The following is a 24,701-nucleotide window of genomic DNA, read 5'->3' as shown; positions in this document are numbered from 1 at the left end:
TATGCCTTCATAATGGATGATGTCCACGCCTCCACATTAATCGATGGACGCACGAGCGCTGCCAAAAAATCAGCTGGATCCCAACGATTTGTCCTCCCATTCGACCTGCGACGTCAACATAAGTTTGCATTGTGAGTCTTCACCCGAAAAAAGCGTCGAGGGAGAAGCTGTTGCTGTCACTGCTAGTGTTGCTGTCCACAATGCAAGTGCTGGATTGTTACTTGTATGACTTCTGAAGTTGTCGAAGGAGACTGTTCTGGCCGCCAAACATTGTGTACAGAAGCTGTTCATTGATTCTGGTGCAAGATTCTTTTCTCAGTGAAAGGGCCGTGAATGGCAGTACTTGGTCTTCAACAGCAGACTCGTGTCCCTTTTCTGAAAACGTGCTGGACAAAAAGGCCAGCCAAACCAGCATCAGAAGCAAGCTTATGCACAGCGCGCCACGAAAGAAGGCGTGGCTGCAGATCTGTTCGGTTCCCAAGTTGGGTACGTGGTTAGACACCGGTGCCTCAATCTGCTGAGAACATGAGTACCTATTGAATCACGCCGAGTCATCTCGAAATTTACCATACGGATTGACTCAGACGTGGGTAACTGTCCAGGGTGTCAGGCCTTGTTCTTGCAAATTGTCTTCATCTGACTCACTTGGGAGTGTGGATGAGGACTTCATCAAAGAGCTTGAGAACGTGCCAGTCGTCTTGAGCACTCAGGATGAGATGGAAGTAAGGACTGTGGTGAAAGGCCTGAAGGTGTGGACCAGCTCAGATTCTGACACTGCATACTCGTGAGGCTTAGAGGACTGCCATACCTTTCTTTCACAAGGGTGTGCTGTGCCTCACAGGAGAGGATGCCAAACGTCAGGGAGTGGCTCAGACCTATTGTACTGGTGAGCTGAATGGAAGCACTCTTTTGTTTGCCTAGTGTCATCTGACCGCTTTGTGGTTTCTCCTGACCTGCATGCAACCGCTGACAGGCCATCATTTGATAGCAACTGAGCTCACAAACCGGCAGTACAGGCTACTCTTGTGAAGAAGAGTCACATATGCTTATCAAAAGTATGGAAGCGCTGTCTGATCGCCTCCTCCTGGGGACTTGCAGGCCAAGACATCAGAGTCAGAGGAGCGCTTTGAGCTGGTGTTTCTCTTCCTTGGCCTTGCTGTGGCCTTCGGCTTGGGCATTTATGCCACCTTGGGCGCTGACAAAGCAGCTGAATATTTTGCCGGGTACCTTCTGGAGCAGAGCCTGTCCATCGACAACCTCTTTGTCTTCGTCCTCATCTTTGATTACTTCAAGACCGACTCTGCCGGCCAGGACAAGGCAAGCCCCCGACTTATTCCTTTGAAGTGTACCATGCTGGGATTCAGCACTCCTTGCATTTCTAAGCACAAGACAGTGATTTCAGCTGCTTTGCTGGCCCCATTGCCTGGGCGTTTAAACGCACGACCCCATGTGAAGCCTACCTCCTCCTCTGCCGTTTGAAGCTCTTCGATGCGTCCTGGTTGATCGTTGCCGCCATGTGCAGGTGCTCACATACGGCATCTGGTCTGCTGCAGTGCTGCGCTTGATCGTGATTGCACTGGGCACGGAGCTGGTGGACAACTTCCAGGTGGTCAACCTGGCCTTTGCAGCATTCCTGATATGGAACGCCTGGAGCATGGTGGCAGGCAAGGAAGTTGAGGATGATGACTTGTCCGACAAATGGATCGTGAAAACCTGCAGGTGAGCGGCGCGCAGAGTAGTTTTACTGTTTCCCTCATGTTGCCTGAAGCTGAATATTACTTGTTGTGTGTCACACATCTTTTTCACCGCCTAAGACACTGTTGTGCCCTTCTGCAGACGGTTCATTCCGGTGTCAGAGTCCTACGACGGTGAAAATTTTTTCACGGTGAGGGATGGGGTGCGCATGGCCACCCCCCTGCTGCTTGCGCTGGCGGTTGTGGAGCTGAGCGATGTCGCCTTTGCTGTGGACTCCATTCCAGCGGTGCGCTGCGTTCTTGGGCCTCTTAACATGCGGCTGGGTTAGCTTCTTAGAGAGCACTGTACATCAATATGTATTGTATTGTACACAACATCATCATCCACTGTTTGAAGGGGGTAGTCTCGCTGACGACACCACGTGGGTGCTAAAATCCTGCATATGGGAATGCATGATGGTGGGACTCATCGGATGTACAAAGCCAAATCCTGAAACCTGTCCAAACTGCGCAGGTGTTTGGGGTGACGCATGACCCGTTCATTGTTTGGACTTCAAACATGGCGGCCATCCTGAGTCTGCGAGCGCTGTACAGCTTTGTGGCGACAGTCCTTTCTAAGCTGCGCTTTTTGGACAAGAGCGTTGCAGCAGCACTCGCCTGGATTGGCATCAAGATGATCTTGGACTTTGCCGGTGTCCATGTCAGCACGGGAGCCAGTCTCGGTGTTGTTGCCACCTCGCTTGGTGCTGGTGTGGCTGCCAGCCTGTGGTATCCTGGGCCTGACACGGCCGAGGATGAGAGTGATCTACTCTGATGCTGCAGCTTTCTTGCCTCTTGCACCATACAGAATTCCTTCGAATTCATTCTTGCCATTTGCGGTGTGATTTGTGGACCATAATAAATTGTCTGCATCATGCACTGCACTGCTGACGGGTTGCTGGGTGCAATGTTCAAAGGATGCTGTTGCACACCTGCAGACCTATGAGGCTCTGGGGCCGAGATTGTGGGCACCAATACCACAAGACTGTTCCTGCCTCAGTATTCTGATTTCATGCCGGACCCTGAGCATTGAAGATTGCTTCAAAGACTCTGAATGTCAAGATACAATATGTGTAGGATCTTTGGTGGCTTTTGCAGGATATTGGTATTTGTTAGGCAGCATTTGTGGTCCCCAGTGTCTAAGTGAAGTATATGATGTCGGGAACACCCCCACCGTTCGTAGTAGTGGCATGTAACAGTCAGGCCTCAGCTCTGATTATACAGGCATGCATATCCTGGATCAGCTGTCCAGTTACGTGTCTTAACAAAAGTGCTATCCAGTCCTTGTAATCGCGGCATTTGCTTGGCTGAACAATGTGTAAGGTTGACAGGTCCGCCAGGCAGCAGCCCAGAACGACTTGTGAGCAGCAATGCCACAAACATGTTGCAGATGATGGATGATAGCTCAGTACCTCCACGATCCCAAGGTTAGCTGTAGCAGGAGAGGAGGATCCTCCATGGCTTTTCAATCACCCCTGTACAATCCCTCTGTTGCGTGAAAGGGTGTAATGGAGTGCGACTTACGATTTAAATCACTTCAGCAGTGCTGCTTGGAGTTTGCAGACAGTGGCACAGCACATGCTAAGCATTGCCAGACAACTTCTTATAAAAGATCTCACAGATGAAAATCCCTCCTGGATTTTACATCAAGATATTTTCATTACATAGAGTTGAATGATGTCCTCAGACAACTCACAGCAGACTAGTGGACATTGCTATTTGATGCTTTGCGATTGCTATGAGGTGCATTGCGACAGGTACTGCTCTGCTTGTTTCTGAAGCAGTGACGTGGCCCTTCAATCAATGACGGACTCTCTAAACACTAAGAGGAGCATCTCATTCACAAGAACGCAACTGAGCTTGTTGAGAAAAAATGACACGTGGGAAAGAGAAACCCTAGCATCGCACGGACAGAACGAAGGCAATCAAATTGGGAAACAATTGTTACATTCCCATCTCGAACAAAAAGAAATTGATGTTCTGCAGGGTGGTCACCTGTATATGTTAGTTTGTGTCCTGAGCTAGATGCATTGCTCTGCTGCAGTGACCTCTGAATTGTAGATCCCATCTAGGCGCGCTCTGCAGAGGCTTAATCTCATTGAGACTGCACTAAAATTGGAATATATAGAAGCCTCGCAATTCGATGTTGAGGGCTTGCAGACGCCTGTTAGGGGCCTCCAAGTTCCCCCTGGCCTCAACGTCTCATGTCTCAGCCAGCATGCCACACCTCCTAATCGTAGCCAGTCCAGAACTGCTCCCATACGAGGTTCTTAGACATCCAGGGGCATCCTGCAGTCTCATTTCGCTGTCCCAGGCAAGTACGCTAAGCTCAGCGCCCATATCTGGTAGCTCCTGTAGGACAGGGATGCTTTTCATACGCTGACTCTGCTCATGTGCTAGTGAATGCCCATTGCCAGTTTTGTTGCCAGTTTCTTTACACAACTGTTTTCTTGCACAGTTTTCGGCCTCATCACAGCTGCTGTGTACTTCTGGGGATCCTGCACGAGAGCCAGGATCCCAGTCTGCAGTTTACAAAGTGGACATCGTCACTGGCACCGTGAGGGGAGCAGGAACGCATGTAAGCGCACTATATTATTGTTGCCCCTTCAATGATTCAGACTGAGCAGTTATCATTTAGACACATGCCCTTCCTCTGGCACAACAATCAGTGAAACATACAGCAGATAGCAAAATCTTGGTTCTGGAGCTCTGTTAGGATTAGCTTCACCTGCCATAGAACAAGCCCTTTGTGTCGATGCAGGCCTCTGCAGTAGTCCAGCTGGTTGGGGCTGACGGAGAGTCTGCTGAATTTGTACTAGGTACGCGGTAGTCACATACTCCCGACAATGCTGTGCAGCTCATGGCAGGCAGAATAGCATGCAGACCAAGTAGCCTTGTTTTGATGTATTCCCCGGGGAGCAATTATTGCATCTCAGCGAAGTTGACTTGCACAATTTTCTTCTTGTGTTCCACCAGGAAACGACCAGGATGAATATGGGTTTGAGCGTGGCAGCCGGAAGATCTATGAGCTGGACATCGGAAGCGAGCTGGGCACCTTGCAGCGCGTGCATGTACAACAGGCACGTTTCCCTGAAAGCTCTTGGGCAGACACCTGATGAGCATGAGCCTCCTTGAACCCATCATATTTGTGAGACCCCTTCACAGGGCATTTAGACATGTACTGAGGGCAAGCTCACCAATGCACAGGTGCCGGCAAGTGTGGCAGAGCTCGGCAGCGACTGGTACCTGGACCGCATAGAGGTGACAGGGCCTGAGGGCGTCTGCTGGCGCTTTCCCTGTGACGCCTGGTTTGGTCGCACTGAAGGCGACGACTACACAGGTGCCGACTGCTGCTCAAGCTTGGCTCTGCACCTTGTGGATAATTTGCTGAAGCACTTGCGTGTGTGATGTTAACTATCCGTCTGTCAAGCCAGGAGTTGTCTAGAAGTGATGAAAACAGCGAGCCGTGTAAAGCATGCGGTTTGAAGCAGGTTATGTTCTGTTGCCGGGATACATCTTGGAGGCTTGCTCTGAAATCTCCAGCATCCATGGAAGGCGTTATTTGCTGCACCCATATGTTGTGTGAGTGCGTGCCGGCTGTTCAGGCGTAATGGAGCGGACGCTGACAGCGAGCGAGGTGCGGCCGATACAGACGCCCAAGCCGCTGGCCGTGTCGCTGGCGGTTTCGGCGTCGGCCGTGGCGCTGCCGCACCCGGAGAAGGTTGGCGCTGGGCACCCTAAGGCCGTCAACCGCAAGGCCGAGGGCTGGGGTGGCGAAGACGCCTACTTCTGCACAGCCGCAGAGTAAGCCAGTTTAGGGTTAGGGCTTAGGGTGCTTTGCGGCCATACTCTGTTTTCATGTGATCTGATGGCTAGTGTGCATGCGGGCCAATTTTGCAGCCATGCAGGACATTTGAAGTGCTACAATCATGAGCAGGACTATCATTGATGCTTGAGGACGGGCCAATGCAGTGTCTAAGGAACATTGGCATATGAGGCCTGCCATGTTGCGGCGCAGGGACGGGACATTTGCCCTCGGCGTGGCGGATGGGGTGTACATGTGGAAAGAGCAGGGCATCGATTCTGGGCTGTTCTCGCGCTCGCTGATGACATATGCCAGGCAGGCTGTCATAGAAGGCGAACGCGACCCGGTGAAGGGTGAGTAATTCTGCCTGCATATGTTGAATTCTGCCTGCATATGTTGAATGCTGCACTGGGAGAAGCAGGCAGTGAGCCTGAGTTCTCTGTGTAATCTTTCCTTATGGGAAGTGTCACATAGCAGGCAGCAGTCAATTGAAATAGTCTACCAGGGATGCTTGTGCGCTTTGTTTCCTCACTGTTGCGGATGCATCTGCTGTCTTGTGACGCTGCTTCTTTCTTGAATGCAGTCCTGAGGAAGGCTGATGACGGAAACGAGCGTGACGGACTGAAGGGCAGCAGCACCGCCTGTGTGGTGCTCATTGACACGGTGCAGGTAGGACATTTTCAAGCATGTTACAAGTAAAGAGTTTGGTGAAGGTGGCTGTCTAAAGTAGTCTTCAAAGTGCCGATGCGAAGCACTCTATTCAGAGATCTGCTGTGGCTTGTGCAGATTGCCTCCAACTCTTGCATGTGTGCTCAGGGCCAGCTCAAAAGCGCCAATGTGGGCGACTCGGGCTTCCTCGTCATCGGGCGAGCGCAGTTTGGCGATCAGCTGGCCATGAAATATCACAGCCCCCAGCAGGAGCACAGCTTCGGCTGTCCCTACCAGCTTGGCCACTATGACGGCGCCGACTCGCCTGAGGATGCCATGCTTATGACAGTGCCGGTGTGTACCTCATTGCCCATCCTGATTTTATGCAATTTGTCTGTTTTTGACCAGCTGTCATCCTTCGCTTTTTGGAGCGCTCAGCTTGGGTTCTTGCACACCTTGCACGAGGTTGTTGGTGGTGTCATTACAGTTTCTTCTTTTCAGGGCCAGTTTCAGAGAAGCATTGGGGGGGCTCACTTTGGCAGGGCATTGTGGCATCACCAGATCAATAATCTCCAAAATATTCTGCTATCTTGTATATCCTTGGGGGCCATGGGCTGTCTGACGGGGACACTGTTGGTGTGACAGGTGGCAGCAGGCGACGTGGTTGTGCTGGGCTCGGATGGCCTCTGGGACAACCTGTCGGATGAGCAGGTGCTGGAGGAGGTGCGTGCCAGCCTGGCCGCGTGTGAGGGCGCCTCTGCGACCGCACATCGGCTGGCGGCTGCTGCTTTCCGTCACTCCCTCGATCGCCACAGCCAGACACCCTACTCACTTGGCGCCTCCGAGGCTTTTGACATGGTTTATTCAGGTGCTAGCCTAAACAATCGCCGTGTGATGTGCGTTTGCGCTGAGTACAAACTCCATTGTGTCTATAATTCAGGTTGAACATTAGTCCACTAGAATGAGGTTTGCTGTTCTCTCTGCAGGTGGCAAAATGGACGACATCACTGTGGTCACTGCGCTTTTGAAATGATATCCTTGAACGGTGCAGTCGGAAGTCAAATGCAGCCCTGCAATACCACTCCTTCTTAGTTTGCAGCAAATGCTGGGCAAATGTAATGGTTGTCCTTTGTTGCCTATCAGCCTGGACAGCATGATGTGTCGTGTACTTGTGCCATTGGCAGACAAATATGTTCTAATGACTGATTGATGTGATGAACTCTCCAATTTTGCCGCTAGTGACTTTGTTGAGAGTGACACAGTTCGGCGGTAATCTTATGAATTGTATACGGTTGTTTATTCCTATTTTGGCTGTTTCGAATAAAAAATTGACTTTGCATTGCGATATATGCAAATCGATTTTTACTCGCGGGTGGTCTTCCGTCAGCAACTCTTGCTTGACATGCCGGCATCATGCTGGCGGCTGGCCCTTCTTTGCCTGTCATACGTCAATATCCTTCCACTATGGGGACCTTTCTCAGAGAATATTCGATGCAATATAAGAGCTAAGAATTTTCTGAGTATTTTCCGAGACCTTCCTCAGTCTAACTCGTTCTGAGAAATTTTTGAGTCATGCAAGAATCTCAAAAAATAAAAGGCTACTTACGGAAATCGAACCGGCGAACCCTCGCTGCCGGAGAGAACACTACACATTCAAGACTACACCCACTATGACACTTCCTTGTATTAAGACGATCGAAACACTCGGACCACCTGGATTCTTACGGGTTGAAGACTTGTAGAGGAGCTCTCGCCCCAATACTACAATTCGAGAGACGCGATTATAGTCCTGGCAAGGCTTAATTGTCATTTTTCAGCGAATGGAAGCCCTGACATTGTTTTGACAGGCGGCGTGCTCGAACATCCCACAGCGAGTCTCCCTGCCTATGATTACATTGCAGTTCACCTCCACTGATTGTCATAGACTGCACAAGCCTGGTTCTCAAGGTGAATTTCGCACAGGCGTCGGCCTGGAGCCTCCAGGCCGTTGTCTCGGAGACAACAGAGGATAGCTTATCAGACTCCAGGTAATTCCTTGTTCTCCACCACCATCCTCAGGAACTGATTCAATAAGCCTCCGTGAAGGTCCGATAGGTGTCCGATAGTTGCTGTCGCCGTCTGCTCTCCTATTAAGATCGTGCAATCCTTGTGCACAGCTCTCAGATCGTGTACGTGTCTTTTTTCACAGCAAGCAGCTGATGGCGTTATGCCGTACATGTTTGTTTGTTCAGTCCCGGAAACGTCTGTTCTGCCCTTGTATTGATCTTCTCTTCATCGTCCAGTCTACATTTTTGCCTGTGAGTATTGCCTTCAAAGCCTTGTTTTGCAGCATGACATGTTCAAGCTAAGGTAAAGAGCCTCAGCCTCTATGTTCTCATCAGTATCGATGATGAATGTGTGTTTCCTTTCCATTGTCGGTTTCACAAAATTTTCCTTCTTTCGCAAGATGTTCCCAATTGACGCCGTGGCAAGGAGCTCTGCTCAAAATGTATACACAGGTGCTGCGCTCCTGATCGTTTGCCGCACACTATTGCCCTGTCTTGAAATAATCCAGTGCAATAACTTCATCTTTGCCGAGTTCAAGGGAGGCGAGTCGATTTGATCATAATAAGAGAGGGCAAGCAAGCTGCGCTGACCGATTTGAAATTGTCAGCAGATTGCGAAGTGTGCCAAAGGATGTACTGGAATGCTCTGCAGATGGCTCAGCAGCAGCTAGACAGGCTCTGGGAGGAGCTGCAGCGGGTGGAGCAGAAGCTTGAGGAGCAGGAGGCGAAGATAGAAGCGGCCACGAAGGCCAAGGAGTTGCCTGAGCTCATCGTCCTCATCGAGAAGAAGAGGGATCGGCTTGTCGAGGAGGAGAAGGACCTGCGGCAGCAGCTGAGCGCCCTGCAGGCCCAGCTGGCCGGCGTAGCAGGTGAGGTCCTTCCTCCTTCACATTGCCCCATGACAACTGGCACTATGTCCAGCTTCCAGGTCTGCTTTAAGCGCTGCCAAATGCATTAGGTCAGACCTGGAGTCAGTTGACCGCGCTGCGCTCATGGCCTGTGGCATCTGCGTCACACATGTTGATGCGGCAGCCTCAGGCTGAACAATTGCTCACAACTGCTCAGTTTCAGCCGTAAAACCCACGGTTTGAGTCGTGCAGCGCGTACACCATTCTGCCTTCTGCCCTTCATAGCATCAGGTGCGCAGATTGTGCCCAACGTGCACTTTCTGGACATGAGGGTTCCTGCAGTTTAGTGCCTTTGGACTGTCTTCTCACTAGCAGCTGCGAGTGACTTTTGGCCGCGCCTTTTCTTATAGCTTTCTTATAAAAGGCTGACCAACGGCAGTTCGCTTGGACTCTTGTGTCTGGTTGGGTATGGAAGTCTGCAGAGTATTGATTTTTGGGTGTACTCAAGCAACATTTGAGGCCAACTTGCACTGACCAAGTTTGGTCAGTGCAAGTGCAGTTGATGCTGCTAATCTTGTCCCTAGTCAGCCACTGTGCCGCTTTTGCGCTGTGTGAATGCTGCCTCTGCATTAAAGGTTGCGGGAGCTAAGTTCTTGTTGTGTCAAGCCTGCCGATTCGCTGGCGCTGCGGCATTCTAGTGGGTCTTTAGTACAGCCTGCTGCAGCCTAGCTACAAGCGGTGCTGCAGCCCAATTGAGGTCAGTCAGCACAGCATATGATTGACAAAAGAGAATGCAGCCGGCAGTAGGCTATCGTGCCAACTAATTAAGTAGCTTGGCCTGATAATGCATTTTGCTTCGCATACGGGAGCTAGGATCGGCGTGTGTTCAGCTTTACACACCAGAGCTCACCATGCACACGGGAAGACTTGGGCATCTGCTACTGCGCAGGCGGCAGGTCGTGGTTCCTCTCACCGGCCAACCGGAGACTGGCGAAAGCCAGTGTGTTCTACCTTTTGGATGACAACAACACCGGGGTGGGTGTGGGCGTTTTCTTCAGCGAGACGCGCGCAGTCACAGCCGATCACAACCTCCTCGACCGGCACAGTATTGGGTCTGGCGTCGAGGCAATCATCCCAGGTGACTAACTGCAAGATCCAGGAGTGATGTCAAAGAACTCTGCAGGCCACTGGGATAATCACATCAACCTGCTGCCATTGGCCTGTGCAGCGCGCTGCTCATAGATGCCGCTTACTGCTCACTGCATGTCTGCAGCGCACCGGGAGCAGCTGCGTCTGACTGTGCGGGCTCGCTTTCCCGACGACGACTTTGCCATCTTGGAGGCCGCCAGGTCCCACGCCTTCATCCCTCCCTTTGAAGAACCCCCCCAGGTTGTTGAGGAGGAGGAGGTGGAGGGCGAGGACGTGGTCTTGACCGGCTACCGCATAGGCCTTGAAGGAAATGCGCCACATTTCAGCCGTCGCTTGGGGTTCACCAAGGCATCTTCTATCGCGTTCAGTGCGCATCGTCGGCACCTGTTCTACCAGTGCCCAACATATGCAATGGACTCTGGAGCTGCGCTTCTCCTCAAGGACGGTCGCCTCATTGGCATCCACCAAGAGGCGGTGAATGCTTTGCGGGAGAGGCTTGCCCGCGAGAAAACCATCAAAGGTCGCTTGACGGCAGCGGAGGAGTCTATCGATCAGATTGTCTCTGGCGGCCTGGCTCAGGGTGGCTGTGCGCTCCTGTCACATGTGTTCATCAACGCATGAATGTGCGAGTTGTACTGCTACCAGGAAACCAGTATAGCTAGTCGACGTGATGCAGACAACACAAGAATGGTAATGTAGAAAGAGCCAGCTCTTTGGATAATAATAATAATAATAATATTCTGTATGAGTGGCGAACCCAGAGCCCAGAGGGCCATAGGGCATACACAGGTCCGTCTGCAGCCGGAACCCGGGGCCGATATGCACAGGCTTGCAGCCTTGTCAACTCGCAAATGCACCCTTGCAGCCTACAGGTCTACACCCCCTTCTTACACGAATGCTGAGGGGCCATCCCTAGCAAACCGCTCGAAACTTCGGGACGGATTTCGACAGCGACGATGCGGGTGTCTCAGGAGCGGCCGCATCGCCGAATGTACCCGAAAATCGATCCGAAAAAAGTCCCAGTGTTTTTCCTGGGGATCGAACCTGAGACCGTGGCGTAGATATCGTTTCATCTACCCCTTAGCTGTCGCAGGTCGGGATAGGAAAATTGCGGCCTATCTTTGATGATGCCATGTGCAATGCTGATCCAGAGAAATATTTACAATCCTGTGTTTCACAGAGCGAACACGCAAACTATACAAAGGTTGCAAGGAGTGTGCCATCCAATTGTTGTAAGAGCTCACTGTTGAGAAAAACGGTAATGACAGCAAAAATGCAAGTAGCACATCACGCTCAAGAGCCATAGCATTATTGCTTCCTAAGCAACATTGCTGTATGTGGTTGCCAAGATTATCATCCAAATCAAGCAAGCCGAGTCGTTCCTGTGTCAGCGCTGCACCACTGCCCCTCATGTCGACACCACCCGTTACTACTCCCACACATGAGTAATATATGCACAAAGCCGCAGTGCCCTGACTTGCTGTGCATCCATGAGGAGCAAAATGCACGCACACAGAAATGCCTCCGGAGCTAGAGCAAGCCTACACTGGACGACCATTTCTTAAGTATACAGAATACCCATCCTCCAAGCCACATGCTGCAGACAAGCAGCGCCAAGGATGCTTGCCTTGGCGCTCGCCGCACTCCCCAAAATGCTACAAGCAGGGGGGAATACTCGGAGACCACTATCGCGCCCCCTATTCCCCTCACAAAGACAAGGGTCTGGAGAGGGCAAGATATCTATTGTGCGACGCATTCCCCTCGAAAGGACAAGGGTCCGGAGAGGGTCAGTGGGGCGAAGGGCTGGTGCCGAGCGCGCGAGAGAGTGCGCTGGGGTGTTTCTCCTTGATTGACCCGGAAGTGACTGATGAGACGGGGCTGCTCCCGAGCGCCTGTGACAGGCCCCCACCGGGAATATCCAGCGGCCGCGACTCCTTTATCGGGTCCAGCACCTCTGCAGGAGCACACATTCTGTCAGAACGACCAGGCCTGGGAAGCAAGCTGGACATGAGGATCCCTGAGAGCCAAGCTCTAGAATGGCACACTGCACGCTGCCCATGCGGTGCAGCCGCACAAGCATGGGCATAGAAAGGTCAGTCTGTAACTGACAGAAAAGTTCTTGCCTGGCAAAACCGTCCCAAAGTGTTGCATGCCAAACAAGTCTCAGAAATTGTGATGCGCTCGCACCGGCGATGGAGCCGCGCATGGCGGCGCCGGCCTCGATGAAGCCTGTGCGGCGCAGGATGGCGTTGCGCTGCAGCAGCCGGTCGCGCTTCAGCGACGTGCTCGGAGACATGCCCCCGATCGACACCCCGTGTATGCTCGCCATCCGCGTCTCCTGAGAATAGGGAGTGAAATTGTTTTGTGTTGAGCTTTAGACTCAAAGTGTCCTTATCTGGGCAAGCGCACTCCCAGTCTAGACAAGGCGGTGCTACAATTGCGCCAGACGGCACAAGAACCCTCAAAACTCTAGGCCTTCGCACATGCAGCCAGAAACATGCCTGCTTGGGCCTCAGGCAAGCAAAAGACGTGGGTTCTCTTCCACCCTTTGCCATGAAAGCAAGCACATCATGGCCTGCTTGGTGGGAGCAAATGAAAGGTTGCAGGCCGGTGTGCAACACCCTCAGAGCCAGCCTGTCAAGGGCAGTGTACAGCATCTCCTCCTTGGTAAGGATGCCTTCTCACTTGCACACCCTCTTTCTTCAGATGTCGATGGGTTAGCATGGTGTGCAACAAAGTAGTAATCGGTGCAAGGCCACAATAGACGCGCACCCGCTGCGATCCTATGAGGTGGGGTGGGACGAACGTATGGATGCGGTCATGTGCGTCCTCCGGATCTATTGCCCCGAATCGAGTGCCCAGTGCAGGGATGTTGATGGGCATTGATGTCCCCTGCAGCAGCACAAGGTTTGTCATTTCCATCTTTTTGCATTCATTTGCTGCATCAACACAGCGGCTGGCAGTGTGGTGTAGATGTGGTGGGGTTGGGTTTCCAACCCAAACCGGCTAAATCCTTCCGCCCTGCTAAAGATTCAGAGTGAATCTCAAGAGCTCCCCACCATTTGAGGCGGGGTAATTTGGCAAATTCCTGTGCCCTGCCTTGGCAAGAGATTTGATCCAACGGCCAACCGGAATAGGGGGCATGTTTTTGACAGGTTCACATGGCACTGGCGGTGGCGCTTTTGCTGATCACCCTTCATTTGCACATGTGTTAGGCACGCTATTGGTCCTCTTTCACAAACCCCTCTCAGCCCCTCACATCACACCTATTGTATAAACCATCGCTGCTGAGAGCCACATGCATATTATAAAGCAACTCCCTGACGATGGCCTGTTGCAATTGAAACGACAAGCAGCCCTCTTCTGCAAGATCAATATAGGAGAGCGTGGTGAAAGTGGCCAGAAAACACACAGGAAGAGATATAGAAACATTGCTGCGAGGTTAATGTGAGCCAGGGCAGCCTCATCTACCTTCTGCAGTGGCAAAACAAGCGGAAGGCATTTGGCGCTCAACCAACGCAGGGCCGCGCAATACACTTGCCAGAACGTGTTGTGGAAACAAGAACAAGCATCAAGATGGAAGTGGGCCAGGGGAGCGCACCAGTTTTGCTATGGACTCTTTGTTGTCCGCGTCGGTGACGGTAGAGGATTGACGCGCCAGCATCGGCTGCGGCCGGGCGGCGGCCGCAGATGTCATCATGACGGCCGCGCTGGCCGAAAGAAAGGAGTCCGGATCGCTCCCCTGCTGTCAGAAAATGATAAATCGTCAGAGCACAAACATGGAACGAAGCTTCGGAACGTGATGGTAGCGACAGGGGTTGCAACCCCCGGGAAGGCAGCCTGGCGATTGCTCACCTTACATTACCTCAATTGGGTGAGCTCCTAGACTCACTGACAGGTAGGCACTGACCCTGTTATGCAGGTGTAAACAGAGAATTGCCTCCCAATCATGAGGCGGGCCAATCTAAGGCCATTTCAATGGTCCTGTGCGACTTTTAAAACGACCTCTGGGGGTGCCTCAGGCCAAACGCCGGTGCAGTTTTGTCGCACCTGCCCCGTGAAGCTGCCTCGCTGCTTCATCTTCTGCGCCAGCTGCTCATCGTAGTCGCTGTCACTGCTGGAGTCGCTGCTGCCGTGATGGGCATCTGCCGAGTCCTCGGCGCTTCCTGCACATCTCCGCAAGTAATTATTATAGAGATGTTGTACTTTTATAGCCCCTATTGTTGGTCACATGCTAGGTGGAGGGCCGGCCAGCCTGCTTTCCTATTGTGTAGGAAGGCCCTCTGGCGCCATCAGTGCTTCCAAGGCGGCTATCTTGACTGATGATCCCATACTCTGCTTAGGTCGTGAAGTATGGCAATAAAACAAAAAGCCTGTTGACTCGCAGCAACACACCAAATGCACGTCTTTGAAGCAGGTCACTCGTGTGCTAAAGTGCATGCAGCACAGTGGTACACGCACCTTCGCCTGTGTCTGGTCCGGGACGTGGTCCATCATCGTTCCACAGCTCATGCTCTTCCATCTCCTGCAGCACACAGAGTGAAGGGCCTGAGGCCACAAGTGGCAGAGCCAACCATGCAACGCCACAAAAACAGCAAAAGGATGCCCGAAGTCTTCTGCCCCATGAGGAAACACAATGGCAACAATGCGATGCAATCGGGCAGAGTCATCATGTTGACAGCGTGAGGAGTGAAGATCACACTGCGAGGCTCGAACAAACGGGTCCAAGAGAGAAGAGTGTTGAAGGATCGTGACTATGCTGAGGATTTCCAAAGGGGCGCTCAATATTGTCAATATGCATTATAAATGATGTCAACAACTCATGCACGTTTTGTTTATTTTGACAGTCCATAGAGACAGAACTTACCATCAGTGGGGTTTTCGCACTATCTTCCAGAAGATAAGCTTTGCGCTAAGCGCAAGCAAGGCGCCCTTGCCCCGCCGGGGAACAGCTTCTTTCCCTCCTCCTTCTAAGTCAGAAGTGATTGACGGCCACACAAGTCGAGATGGACGCTGACACTCGGGGCGCCAAAAGCACGAGAGCCGCAGGTGGCAAGCCTGTTCCAGAAGCCGTTCACTCAAGGAATGCTACCTCGGCAATGTCGGTCGCAAATACACCGTCTTGTCGCCTCTGCTACGCAGCCCCAGGCAGCCCCTGAGCTGCAAGAAGAACCTACTTCCAGAGCCAGGAATTGAGTACGGCACGAACACGCCCGATGCGAGCAGCCCACGGATGCCCAGCTCGCGATGTTCGTCAAAAGAATTTCCAAACTCTTTGCAAAAGCTCGCTCGCTGCGGCTGATTTGTCTCAACGCGGACCGGGAGCTGCATGTGGATGCGCCGCAGATTGGTCATCGATTAGTCACAACACATGAATCTTGTTCGGAGTTTGCGCAAGTCCGGATTATTATTATTATTATTATTAATGATGCTCATTCAATCCGATGTAGGTCTGCTGATAGCCTTTCTCGCCTATTCACATCCGATCCTCACAAGTAAAAGGTTGAAATGCGCAATCAACACCAGTCCATCATGCCTCAGCCTCACTTGCACGGAGCAAGCCCTGCAGCGTCTGCCCGTCCTATCATATCAAAAGTGAACCATTGGTGCACACTTGTGAGCACCATGGGGCTCAAGGAATAGTTTTACACTAAGCAGCCAACCTCGTTCCCACGAGCGATGCACACTTTCTTTCCAGCACCAACTGGGGTGGAAATTGCTGCCTACTACTGCCCTCCTTATCCCAAGCAGTACCATCCACAAATTATGCGACACTCACGCATGTTCGTCACTCGCATAAACTGCAGCCTCTAAAAGGCAACGACATACACTTCACCAATTTTTGTCCTGCACACGGGGCAGAGGCGGTTGCTGCTCATGATCATCTCCGCGCAGCCCTTGCATGTCACCTGTTAAGCACCGCACACAAGAACCGCTCACGAAACCCGTCAGGCATGACTATCAATCTCTGTCAGTAAAATCCAGTGCATATGGCCGTGCTCAAGGGTAGCCTTGCGCTGTACAACGCACAGCTGTCAATGTGGGAGGCGGGAAGAGATCTCACATGGTGACCGCAGGGAGCAAAGACCATGGTCTTCTCGTTTTCCAGGCACACACAGCACTCTCTCTCTTTCGCGACATCGTCAAGGAAGTCACCCGATGCCACCGGCACAGGCGCCTGCACAGCCACCCAATGGCAATGCCATTCAGCACACCATCAATCAAGGCCCCCTAAATAGCATCCAGTGAGGTTGTCTCGGGGCTTCCATGGGCGCGCAAAGAGAGTGTGCGGGCAGACAAGCTATTGCTAGAGGACCGGTATTTGGAAAGAAACTTCCATGAACGTGATGTTGCATCTTATCGGCAGCGCAAGGGACAATAACTCTCATTGCGAGCCAAGTGTACCAACCATCCTCTGATTTACATAGAAGGGCACAAGGGTGATGCAGGGAGCTAAAAAACAAACCTGCCGTGTGGGCGCTGCGGGAGCTTTGGTGGGCGCCGGCAGCGGCGGCTGCGCGGCGTACTGCTGTCTTGGGGCGGCCGGGCCGGCCGGGGATAAAGCCGGGTTGTATGGCGGGGGCGCCCGGTACGGCTGCTGCGGCGCGGCCGCCGCTGGCCGCAGGCCCGCGAGGCCGGGGCTCGGCGGCCCCGGGCCCGGGGCGGCCGGCCGCGGCGCGCCAAACAGCGCCTGCACAGAGCTCGGAAACGCGTTCGCCACCGGCTGCGGCATCTGCGGCGCCTCATTCCTCGCCATCTGCAGTCAATTGCATGCATAATGTTTAGATCGCAAGGCAGCCCTTCCTCCTCAATCTAGCACTCACTCTACGCTCCAGCTGCTGAGATTGGGCTCCGAACAGGCAACGCCTTGACTTCAACCTCCCAAACATGGCCATTTCTGTGCCGAGCAAGACTTCAGAAACCCACAACAAGCCGCTGCTTGCCGACTGCTCTAGAAGGAGCCAGGAAATGGTATGGTAGGACAGGACCAAGCAAAGGGAGGGGTGTACGCGCACCGGATTGTACACAGGCCGCGGCGGCGCCGGCGACAGCGGTGGCGCTGGCCGCCTCGGGGGAGCGGAAGCGGCAGCCGGGGGCGCCGGGGCCGGGGCAGTGGGTGTCCACAGCTGATCATGCTTCGCCACGGCTCTCTCCACCTGCTTCTGCACCTGCACAAAGGCGGCCACCGGCCAAAGAGCTAAGCCACAATCTCCTGGAAGACCAGGTGAACGGCTCTTTGACGAACAACTGTAGCAAGATCAGGCCAAGAAGAAAAGGCGACTTGAGGAAGGAGAGACCTGTAACCTAAGGCGTTTTGATGACCTCCAAGTGGGGGAATATACTGTACAATACAATATATAATACGAAACATACAAGGCGGAGATGCTCTGAGGCAGTCCTGGCTCGGTTGATGGGGCACTCAATCACTTCTGAGTGCCACTTCCTGAGTTCTGAAAGACAAGGAACGGGTATAAACTTGCATGAAAGTTTGCGATATCATGAAAGGGGAGCCTGTGAGGAGTAGTGTAACACCTTGATGACGTTCTTGTTGGATCCAGGCTGGTTGTCGAGCCAGTCAGTAGCCCTCTGTATAGCATTCCCCAGCTCGCCTCCATCGCTGGATGCCATGGCTTGCTCCAGAATGACTGATATCTGCAAACAGCAGCCAATAACACATCAGCCAAATGCTAAGGCATATTACCTAAATAATTTTTTATTCAAAGAATGGCCAAATCTCATGTCCCCTGCCAGCATGTCCAGGATTTTCAAACAATTGGACGTGAATTTTCTGGCAAAGAGCATCTAATCACACATCAGCCAGATGCTGAGGCATGTTGGAGAGGTGTGTTCAGATCAGACTAATGACAAATTCCAGCAATGTCCCCAGCTGGCATGTCAAAAGCATTCACCCTGCTTCAGCCAGATACTAAGGTTCGTTTCCCAGGGATCATCAGATCACAGTGAGGACAACTTCGGGCAACATTCCCTGCCAGCATGTCTAGCATTGGAAGTCATCTGCTTCAACCCCCAAAAGGACAGTTTGTTTTTACAAGAGCATCTGACAGCTGTGCAAGGGTGCGTGCAGAATAGATCCTCAGAGTCTCACCTCTTTAAGGGTGGGGCGGGCAGGTTTGGACGGCGCGGCCTCCTTGGCCGGCTGGAGTGCTGGCCGCTGTTGTATGCCTCCAAATGCCAGCGCCTCCTGCACACCCACCACTGGAGCCTTGCCCCTGTCTGCACAGCAGCAAACCAAGCAGGCCCGTCAGTCTCAGCTGCCCTCAAAAAGGACTGGTGTGAACGTGACCTCTTGCACAGGACGATTAGCGCAGGATGCAGAGCCTGCCTTTGCAATTGTTCCTTGCCCGCATGCTGCACTCTCTGCGGCTGCCAATGGCATTTTTTTCATCGAGACTTCCTGCTTGACTGAGCGAGGAGTACATGGGTGGACATCAAAAGGATATGCAAGCACAAAGTGCAAATATAGATTTGCAGCTTGACCTTCTAGGCTGGACCATTACCTGCCGCTTGCTGTCCAGCCTTGGCTTTGCCTTTGGCCTTGCCTGCGCCCAGACACACAATCACATAAAAAACAAGGACTGAACCTTCTCACAGCCCATTTCAACCAGGCACACCATCACAGACACATTTCTTCTATTAGACCCATGCAGTTTGTCTGAATTCCTGCACACAGGTGCAGCAGACAATGCGCCCAATCCACACATCCTTCCCGCCTACAGAACGTGGCTGTTAAAAGTTGCTAATTATGGCTATTTGCATACGAGAAGGTTGGAAGGTCGTCATAGAAACGCTGCTGCACCGCACCTATCGTCATAGATCAGAAGGTCATGTGACAATAATGGCTGATGGGCAGGTGCGCACCCTTGGGAAGCTGATCGGCAGCTGCCGCTGCGCCGCCCAGCTTCAGGTCGGCTAGCGCCATCAGGTCCTCAATGCCCTCCTCTTGCTCCTCGCGCGGCGCTGACGACTCCGCCTTCTCAGCCCTCGCCTTCTCCTCCTCCTGTGGACACAGACAAATACATCCCCGGTGATGACAGACACCACAGGTAGCGCAAAGGCGTGAGGTCATTTTAACCAAAATTTTCCAATGACCTGACAAGTGCGCCTCTCCTGCTCTCTTTGAACCTTGCTACTCTTCGCGACCCTGCGCTGTCAAGGTTCATACATCCTGGTGATGCCTGGTAAGCAGCAGTTGGCGCTCTGAAAGAAGTGATCTGATTGAACCCGGAAATTAGCATTTTTGAATTTTGGGATCTCAATCGAGCCATCTCCCTGCAGAGCGTCAGCTGAAAGGCCGGCTTCAACCAGCATAAGGACCAACTCCACCCGTGGCTCGACTCGATGCAAAGATACAGAACGACTTCAAGCCAATGCATGAGCCCACAAGCAATAAATGCTTGTCGGGACAGGCCCTGCATTCCTGCTTGGTGTTCAAAGCTCAACTTCAAAGAGTACATCAAGTAGCGCACCTCTGCTGCCAGCTTGGCGGCTTCGGCCGCCTGCGCCGCTGCCTGTGCAGCTTCCTCTTCCTCATCAATGTACTGCGGCACAAAGGGCTCTGCCACCTTTTTCTTCTTGGCCTTTTTCTCCTTCTTCTTGGCAGCCTCCTTTTTCTTTTTAGCCGCCAGCTTCTCCTCCTCCTCCATAAGCTCCCTAGCATTCCTCTCTGCACCAGATTGTACCGTCCAAACTCAGGCGCCCACTTAGCCGCTCTGTCCCCACACTTGGCACACGCTTGGAAATACTATATATATGGAAACAGCACTATGCATTGGCACAATGGCTTTCCGCATGCAACCTGGTTCTCTCGCTAAATGTTGACATTGAATGCTTCAGGATGCATGTCTTCCCATCACAGGCGGGGACCCCTGGGTGGCAGGAGGGGAAGCAAATACCGATCGCCATGCTCGTTTCTGGCAAGGGGTAATATGTATGGCAGCCTTCATTACTGTCAGCCTGTCTGCAGACACACCTTGGCTCTTTGGTCAGGAACACCGTGAGACCAAGTGGCAATAGTAATAGTTTGCTCACCTGCGGCCTCGGCTCTCAGGCGAGCTTGCTCCTGCTGCAGGGTCTCGGCTGCCTGCGCTGCTGTGGCTGTCTCATTCTTCTTCCGCAATTTCTCTTCCAGGCGCTTGCGCTGCTCATCCTGCACCACACGTTTTCATTAAATTCGACTTGAATCAGAGCAAGTTTCTCCTCACGTCTGAGGACGTGCCCTGCCTTCAATGGCAAAGAAAGCAACCAGTTTCTGCTGGCTGCATGGAGGATTGGATGGAAACTTCAGGTGCATCCCACAGAGTACCAAGGGGCTCTTTAATCGTCACATGCCTAACGTGAATGATGTAAAGTCTTGTGAAATGAAGGGGATCTCAAGGGATCTCCCCCTGAAAGGCAGGACCGCTGAGAGTGATGTAAGACCAGGGCTCATATAGATCTTGTTTGGTGAAAGGATAGAAAACCTGGAAGCCCAATCAACCGGCATCTTCACTGCTTTCAAATGATTGACCAGACCGCAGCAAGATCTCTGCTATGCTGCTGCTGTCTTCTTAATTCATGGCACAACCATACCCCATTCTTTTAAGACACAATCGGCCCAAAAAAAAGTCGACCCCGCACTAGTCGAGGTGAACAAGCAGATAGGACTGCCTACAGGGATCAAAATTACGTAACCTATTACAGATCAGGTTAGCTGCTATGCATTAAGCTGGGTTGCACCACCCAGAATGATCTTCAGAGGCCTAAAAACAGCCGGCCCCGCACCATCCGAGGTAAATAACAGAGGGGACTGCCTACCGGAATCAAAATCAGGTAGACTGCTACAGATCAGCTTATTAGCTGCAATGCATACCTTTTGAGGTGCTCGGCCCGATCCTGTTGGGTAGGCCGCCGGCGCACCCCACTTGGGCTGGTAGGTGTTTGTAGTCGCATCCACCTCATCGCTGTCATCCCCTGCGAGCGGCGCAACCCCCTCAGCATTACACCAAACCCCAACAGCCACACATGAATTGACAGTAGGTTGTACTACTGATGCCCTTTCTGCTGCACGTGTTCTAAGCAGGCTATCACTCACAGATAAACCACCCCCAGGGCTTGCTGCTTGCACAGAGTATCTGAACGCAAGGAGGACCTTCTAGAACACAACTAGGCAACAGACGCGCAGTGCATCTGGTGTATTTCATCATGACAGTTCAGTTGTCGGAGGCTTGCAGTGAATGTTTCCATGACTCGCTAGCAGGAACCCAGGAGATCCAAATGGAGGGGATGGCCTTCTCATGTCATGGGTACCTCCGGGGAGAAGATTGCCCCCAGCCTCCTTTTCAGAAACCCATCTCCCGGCACCCCCTCAAAGCACTGTAGACTCCTATAACTTGAGAGATACCAGGGGTTGCTGAGTGGTAGTTGTCGTGCAAATTAGTCTGTACCAAAGTTGATAGTTGATAAGTCATAGTTGACATATGGTGAGCCCACCTGAGTCATTATTCGAGGCTGCGGCGAGGCCGGGCATGTCGGAGGTGGCGTCAGGCTCGGGCTCAGGAGGATTGTATTCATCAAGGTTGTTGGGCATAAGGCCTGGCAGGCCCTCATCGTCATCCTTGGCTGCTGCCTTGGCCTTTGCCTGCCTTGGTGGGGGTGTGGCAGAGGCCATACCTGCACCCACAGAATTGCCACATCAGCGATTGTTTATTCAGATCCTGCGCAAAGCTGCACCCACATGCATGCCACATCAGCGGCTGTGACTTCAAATCCTGCGCACAGCTGCATCCACAGAAATGCCACATCAGCCGCTGTTGAGTGCAAAGCTTCCTGCAGCGCCTGCACAATTTTTTGATTGCCTGCAAGTTCCAGGTTGAGGACTACATCCACATGCGGCACATCATCCAGGGGGCCTTCTGAGTCCCTTATCCCCGCTCTTCACTGAAACAGATTGCAAAAATACACGACAAAAGGTTTGCAGCGCAAACCAGCTGCCGTATGATGCATGTCTGGGACCAACACTGCAATTGCTCGCGCACCAGAGCTCTGAACGAACCAGCATTCTAGGACTGTGTGCTGGCTGGAATGATAGGGGTCGATTTGCGCACTTGTTGGTAAAAGTGTCGGCCCTGTCTCACGGCACAGGGCTTTGGTTGCTCGAAATTAGCGCCTATCACTAGCCTACCAGGACAATGAGATCTCATATACAAAGACATCAGCAAGTGAGAAAGATTGAAGCAGTGCAGGCGGCCGCCAGGGAGAGCTGCCTTGCTGGATGTCGTGACATCAAGAGCACAGAGAAGAACGATGGAGAGATAACTGGTTGGGCAGTTACTGGCTGTATGAGGCATACCAGAAGGTGCAGCAGCGGCTGCTTTGGCAGCCTTGGGCTTTGTTGCGGGCTTGGCGGGTTCAGGTGCTTTTGGGGCCTCTGAAGCTGCCGGTGCCTTCCCCCTGTCCTTCGCTTTGGCTGCCTCTGCCCTGTCGTCCTTCTTGGCTGGGGCCTTTGCGGCCGGTCTTGCCGCTGCTGCTGCATGCAGAAAAACATGTAGAGTTACGGAAGGTTAGAACACGGATCCAACCCAGTCCACACTGTTTCCAGACGAACTTAGAAGGGGGACAGGGAACGCCTGAGAGCGATGAGAGATCCCATGCTACAGCTCACTCGATTAATCCAGCTACATGTCCTGCCACATACACCAAGCAAGAGACCCGTTGCAACATATGTTTGCTGACAAAATACACCGATCCCCGTGAAGCCGTAAGGAGCATCTCAAGTCTTGCCTTCAGAAAGCAAGGACTGTCCCTATCCAGAAGTCCAAAATCTTTTCCAGAGCCTCGAAGCTGTCAATCAGTGAGTACGGCACAAGGTACAGAGCAGAGCTGTAGCAGTCACATGCAGACAGAATTTTCATTGAGGGCGCACGAGCTGGAGCCGGCTGGGCCTGTGCGGCGGCGGCGGCAGGGGCCGCAAAGTTTTCGGGGCGGCTGTAGCGCATGCGGGGGACCTCTTCCTCGGTATCAGTCAGGCCGGGAGGCCCGTCAGCGTCACTGTCATCGTCCTCGTCTACAACGCCGTTTCCGTTCGGCTTCTTGCCCCCGCCGCCGCGCCCACCTGCAGCCCTCGCCGTGGCGCCGTTTGGCCGGGGAGTTGAGCCCCCTACAGCAAGCAGTCCTTCATGACAACTTTCTGGCATCCTTTCATAAAACACCGTAAGACGTTTCTGTTGTACACTTGACAAACGTGATGGGGTGCAATGAGCTGAAGACAAAGGCAACAACCGGTGGCACAGAAGGTGATCAAGGCAAGCACCTCCTCCTGCAGGTGTATTGCCATCAGAATCTTTGTCGCTTACATCCTCCACTCCTGAGGACTTCTTGTTGGCACCACCGCCACCTGAACAGGCACAAGATACATCCTTTATCATCTGACACCAGCACCAGCATCATACTCCTGCTCCACATGTCATGTCAGCAGCACCAGCATCAAGCCTTCCATGCAGCATTCTGGAAAGCTCATCAACAGCAACGAATATTCAGAATTGGCCCCTCTGTCAAAGTGCCCCACCGAAGCACTGACTACATCCAAGGAAGCTGCGGGCATGATATGACACTGCTGCAAAGCAGGGGAACCTGCCAATCCTGGACGCACCGTTGGCGGCCTTGGCAGGCGCGCCCGCGGCCAGGAAACCCTTCGCAATCCCCTTGGGCTTGGGGGCAGCTGCGAGGGCTGCCGGGGCCGGCGCACCCGCTGCGGCCGGCACGGCGGCGGGGTTTTTATCGACAATAGATGGGAGCTTGTCATCGGTGATCAGGTCTGGCATGTCTGACGCGTCCTCTGAGTCACCATTTGAGTAATGCTGTTCGTCATCTTCGTCATCAGCTTCATCTCCTGGGTGGACCCCTTTTGAATGGCGGGCTCCACAGTAACACGGCGGCCCTTCTTCGTCAGAATCCTCGTCCTTGATGGTCTCAAACTTGGAGTAATCTACGGGTTTGTGGCTGACTGGACCTGAAGCGCCCACCCCTGCAGCCTTGGCAGCGGCCTCAAGTGCCGCTCCTATTTGTGGAAAGGTACGAGCAATCACACCATGCGGGTCGTGTTTGGCCAGTCCTGCTAAGCCCCCCGGGATGATGGCAACTCCACCTGTTGGGTTTGTTTTGGATGCTGGGATAACAACCCGATCAGCCTTTCCACCCTTGGACTTCCTGGCCATGACGCCTTTGCTACTGCAGGGCATGCGACATGTCACCAACTGTCAGGTGTAATGTGATCAATCAAGCTAAGCTAGCGACAGCGTGGGTGGTAAGGGTTCTTTGCTGGACAGGTGCAGGAATGTGTAGACCCAGCACAGTGACAACAATTTGCTGATCGAAGGATGGACACAACAACATCTTAAGATTCTTCGTGTTGGCAGCAGACCAAGGTTGTAATCAAGAAGGCGCCGGCCGAGTGCTCACCTGAGACCTGAATCCC

The 24,701-nt window shown here is 52.8% G+C and overlaps 4 protein-coding genes across 4 annotated transcripts; 3 read left to right on the top strand and 1 right to left on the bottom strand.

The window, feature by feature from the left end:
- Positions 1-107: 107 nt before the first annotated feature.
- COCSUDRAFT_32519 (TerC-domain-containing protein) lies at positions 108-2,941 on the top strand. The gene is made up of 7 exons (XM_005650702.1): positions 108-486; positions 603-749; positions 842-886; positions 1,099-1,317; positions 1,523-1,719; positions 1,837-1,981; positions 2,209-2,941. Exons 3-7 carry the CDS (start codon positions 848-850, stop codon positions 2,506-2,508), a joined length of 900 nt encoding a protein of 299 aa, XP_005650759.1. The 5' UTR covers positions 108-486; positions 603-749; positions 842-847; the 3' UTR covers positions 2,509-2,941.
- A 2,480-nt stretch (positions 2,942-5,421) lies between these two features.
- On the top strand, positions 5,422-7,056 carry COCSUDRAFT_6667 (hypothetical protein; the record flags this gene model as incomplete). The annotated part of the gene is made up of 5 exons (XM_005650701.1): positions 5,422-5,537; positions 5,752-5,891; positions 6,122-6,207; positions 6,355-6,540; positions 6,832-7,056. Coding segments are annotated over 5 exons (753 nt in total), but the record flags the coding sequence as incomplete, so codon positions are not given.
- Positions 7,057-8,862: 1,806 nt separating this feature from the next.
- COCSUDRAFT_40341 (hypothetical protein) lies at positions 8,863-10,849 on the top strand (the record flags this gene model as incomplete). The annotated part of the gene is made up of 3 exons (XM_005650700.1): positions 8,863-9,100; positions 10,029-10,217; positions 10,353-10,849. 3 exons carry the CDS (start codon positions 8,863-8,865, stop codon positions 10,847-10,849), a joined length of 924 nt encoding a protein of 307 aa, XP_005650757.1.
- Positions 10,850-12,015: 1,166 nt separating this feature from the next.
- COCSUDRAFT_65037 (hypothetical protein) lies at positions 12,016-24,441 on the bottom strand (the record flags this gene model as incomplete). Its single annotated transcript, XM_005650699.1, has 22 exons — positions 12,016-12,182; positions 12,416-12,566; positions 13,001-13,120; positions 13,830-13,970; positions 14,279-14,394; positions 14,690-14,753; positions 16,084-16,137; positions 16,293-16,406; positions 16,695-16,985; positions 17,245-17,397; positions 17,762-17,881; positions 18,336-18,463; positions 18,748-18,789; positions 19,109-19,247; positions 19,717-19,913; positions 20,279-20,396; positions 21,099-21,199; positions 21,719-21,898; positions 22,578-22,754; positions 23,151-23,384; positions 23,538-23,621; positions 23,877-24,441. The coding sequence occupies 22 exons, from the start codon at positions 24,439-24,441 to the stop codon at positions 12,016-12,018; spliced, it is 3,456 nt and encodes a 1,151-aa protein (XP_005650756.1).
- Positions 24,442-24,701: the final 260 nt, after the last annotated feature.

The sequence above is a fragment of the Coccomyxa subellipsoidea genome (genome assembly GCF_000258705.1).
Source record: "Coccomyxa subellipsoidea C-169, whole genome shotgun sequence".
NCBI lineage: Eukaryota > Viridiplantae > Chlorophyta > Trebouxiophyceae > Coccomyxaceae > Coccomyxa > Coccomyxa subellipsoidea.
Note: the sequence above shows the minus strand (reverse complement) of the source record. Positions and strands in the feature narration are given on the sequence as shown.